This window comes from Rana temporaria, chromosome 7 (assembly GCF_905171775.1).
Source record: "Rana temporaria chromosome 7, aRanTem1.1, whole genome shotgun sequence".
Classification (NCBI taxonomy): domain Eukaryota; kingdom Metazoa; phylum Chordata; class Amphibia; order Anura; family Ranidae; genus Rana; species Rana temporaria.
In genome coordinates this window covers 181,558,793-181,562,252 of record NC_053495.1, presented here as the reverse complement: position 1 = coordinate 181,562,252, position 3,460 = coordinate 181,558,793, and the positions used below count along the sequence as shown (strand labels likewise).

The following is a 3,460-nucleotide window of genomic DNA, read 5'->3' as shown; positions in this document are numbered from 1 at the left end:
ACCAACAATGGGGCTCTATTTCTCCCCTTAATACCAGATGTTTATTTCCACAGATGCCAGGAAATCTTCCACTTCCACTGGCCAAAATCCGGCCCTCCTAGAGTCTGAAGGACAATAAACTGTCCCTTTGTTTTGAATGTTTGGAGACCCCTGTCCTAGAGGATTACTGTCTCATTTTGCTTGATTAAACCTACTTTCTTTTCAAAGGGCCCCAGCAAAGATACTATTACTCTTCAACCCAGGACCCCCCTTACAGAATTGTGCTTACTATAACTGTTAACCCATTTCTTCTTTTTGTGTTGTTACTTTCAATAGTGTTTGTGGCCCAGAAGGAGCTGAGAAGTTGACAAATCTCTCCTCCCTCTCAGCGTCTGTGTTATGGGCATATAGATTTACTGCCCTTTCTAAATTTACAGTTGCTAAGTATTGAAGGTTGTCTTTTCTAATGTATCAATTCTTTGCAGAAAGGTTTAACAGTGTTGTAAGCTTACATATGCTATGTTTACCACTACCAGGTGTGTGTCTGTTTTTGATGATAATCCACAGCCAGGATAACAGCATTTTCTATGTGTGTCCTTAAATGTGTTTGCAGTCATTTTATTTAACCAGGTGTGCCAGAGGGGCTGAGGTCATTCTTGGAGTTGAGGCGGAGATCAGAGAATCCAAATTCACCAAGCGGCTCCTTCGGGGGTGGCGCTACACTAGTTTCAGCTGTCAGGGATGGGAAGGGGTTAACAGTAACTGGACACTTTACTGGGTTTTTCTAGGTTCCTGCCCCTTGTAGTGGGTTGATATATTTGAGAGGGAGGGCTCGGTAGAGGCTGTTCTTCAGAAGAGTATCGGGCCTGCTGAGCCATGTAGTCCCTTTAGAGCAATGGAATTCCCCACCACTTATATGAGCTGTGCTCTGCTATAGACTGTACTGCTGAATTGTTCAGTAAAGTTATTAACTGTTGAAAGTTTAGTCTGAAGTCATTAAAAGGGGTGCATTAAGGACCATGGCGTATCAAACACGTATGTGTTTTTTATTTTTTTATTTAATAAAATTTGGTGGTGGTAATGCACTAGGCATTTGGGTCATCCTGTATCCTTTTACAGTACAGGGGAGATGCCCAACATGGTCTTGCTATGACTAACCAGGACTGGTAGGAATTCTGGTAGGAATGCTATAGCAGCCAGCTGGAAGGTGGTATCGGTCATGAGTGACTGGTTCTCTGGTTAGTGTGGTAGTTGGTGCTTTGACTCCCTCTCTAAAGGTCACTGCCCCACAGCATTTGGTACTAAATCCACAGCACAGAGACCCTACTGACCTAGCTGCAGGTAGGGGAGAGTAATGCATTAACTGGTGCACATGTGGAGATCTGCGCTCAGTGCACGGCAGGATCTCTGTTCTGCCACTGGGAGTGAGGTGGCAAAGTAGCTGGTGGAGTGGGACAGAGACCCCACGGTGATGCCCTCAAAATGAAGCTTTTAGGAAGATAATGTGTACACTGTCACAGTGAAGAGAAAGGTGGACCGCTCACTTCTAATCATGGGGTACCACCATAATGCTCATTCTCACATGACCATCGCCTAGTCCTGTGCATTAGTGAGTGCTTCCATGGAGTGGTCCCCATTCTCGGGGCAGTTTGGCCCCAGCCTCACAACCGTAATGCTCATTCTCACATGACCACCGCCTAGTCCTGTCCATTAGTGAGTGCTTCCATAGAGTGGTCCCCATTCTCGGGGCAGTTTGGCCCCAGCCTCACAACCTTAATGCTCATTCTTACATGACCACCACCTAGTCCTGTGCATTAGTGAGTGCTTCCATGGAGTGGTCCCCATTCTCGGGGCAGTTTGGCTCCAGCCTCACAACCTAGTCCCCAGCGAGTAGGCCTCACCCAAATCCAAGCTGGAGCAATGTAACTATGTAAATATGACCATACCTAAATTTCATTTCGTTTTGAAAGTACATTCAAATGTAATTACTGGAATAACCAATTACAATATATGCATCAATAACCCTCCTCTTTCACATCATTCTGTTTACTACTGCAGTACAGCTGCTCATTGAGGGTCGACTATTCATTCAAATCTTTATTGGCAAAGGAAACCAGAACAGCAGTATTTTTGGATGCAAACTTTTTATTGGGAATTAAATACATTACAAAGAAGAGATTACTTCTTGGGATAACCCTGAAGTCAAAATCATGTCTCTGTGGGTTACACAGATTATACAGGGAATTAAAGTAACTTCCAATAAAGTGACGGTGTCATAACAGATTAAGATGAGCATGATTCACATTCACAGGCAGTATGGGCTTGTACCATTTCTGTGATATCTTCAGGTTTGTCTAGATATGTTTGTCCAACCAGCTCCGGAGCTGAATCTACAGGAAGAAGACACATGAATAATTATAAATTAGACTTCATAAAAAAGGAAAGTGCTGTGTAGAGACTCCAGCCTTAAAGCATAAAATAAAGGCAGAAATATCTAAAAACAATCCATAGCAACTATTCAGATTCAAACGATAGTATGAGCGATTCGCTTGCAGTATAATTGCTTGTAAAGGATTTATTTATTAAGGTCATGGTATAGCTAGTAGTAGTTAACCACATTCATCTAGACTTGTTTGGGAATGTTGAAGACTTGGGAATGTTGAATTTCACTACTTATCAAAGTGGCTTCCTCAGTAAGGCCCCGTACACACGACCGAGGAACTCGACGTGCCAAACACATCGAGTTCCTCGGCGAGTTCAGTGTGGAAGCCGCCGAGGAGCTCGGCGGGCCGACTTTCCTCATTGAACAACGATGAAATAGAGAACATGTTCTCTTTTCGGCCCGACGAGTTCCTCGACGGGTTCCTCACTGAAAAGTGTACACACGACCGAGTTTCTCGGCAGAATCCAGCTCCGACCGAGTTTCTGGCTGAATTCTGCCGAGAAACTCGGTCGTGTGTACGGGGCCTCAGTGTGGGGAATGGGTGTTTTCATAAACAATGAGGCCCCCTACACACGATCGAGTTTCTCGGCAGAATTCAGCCAGAAACTCGATCGGAGCCGTATTCTGCCGAGAAACCCGGTGGTGTGTACACTTTTGGCCGAGGAAGCCGACGAGGATCTCGTCAGGCCAAATAGAGAACATGTTCTCTATTTCCTCGTTAGTAAATGAGGAAACTTGGCTCGCCGAGATCATCGGCGGCTTCACAAGAAACTCGACGAGCAAAACGATGTGTTTTGCCCGTCGAGTTCCTCGGACATGTATACGGGGCCTCACACTTCCTATCATGTTCTTAGCGAATCAACATCTGCCTTCACACATCTCATGACACTATTGTGGTTAGTTAAATTGCCCATAAGGAACTATTTCTCTGATATTTTTTTTACAGTAGGTAGGCCAAAGGACACCTGGCTTTTTTAAAGTAACAAATACAATTACATAGAGCATGGTTTCTCAAAAAAGCTTCCATAGAATACTAGG

At 44.4% G+C, this 3,460-nt stretch overlaps 1 protein-coding gene across 1 annotated transcript in view; it reads right to left on the bottom strand.

Moving 5' to 3' along the window:
• Positions 1 to 2,106: 2,106 nt before the first annotated feature.
• The window catches only part of LOC120945971 (vitellogenin-A2-like), a 47,374-nt gene continuing 46,020 nt past the window's right edge, over positions 2,107 to 3,460 (bottom strand). The window contains exon 35 of the mRNA XM_040360578.1: positions 2,107 to 2,369. Coding sequence (XP_040216512.1) covers positions 2,263 to 2,369 — 107 coding nt within the window. The 3' untranslated portion in view covers positions 2,107 to 2,262. The remainder of the gene's footprint in view (positions 2,370 to 3,460) is intronic.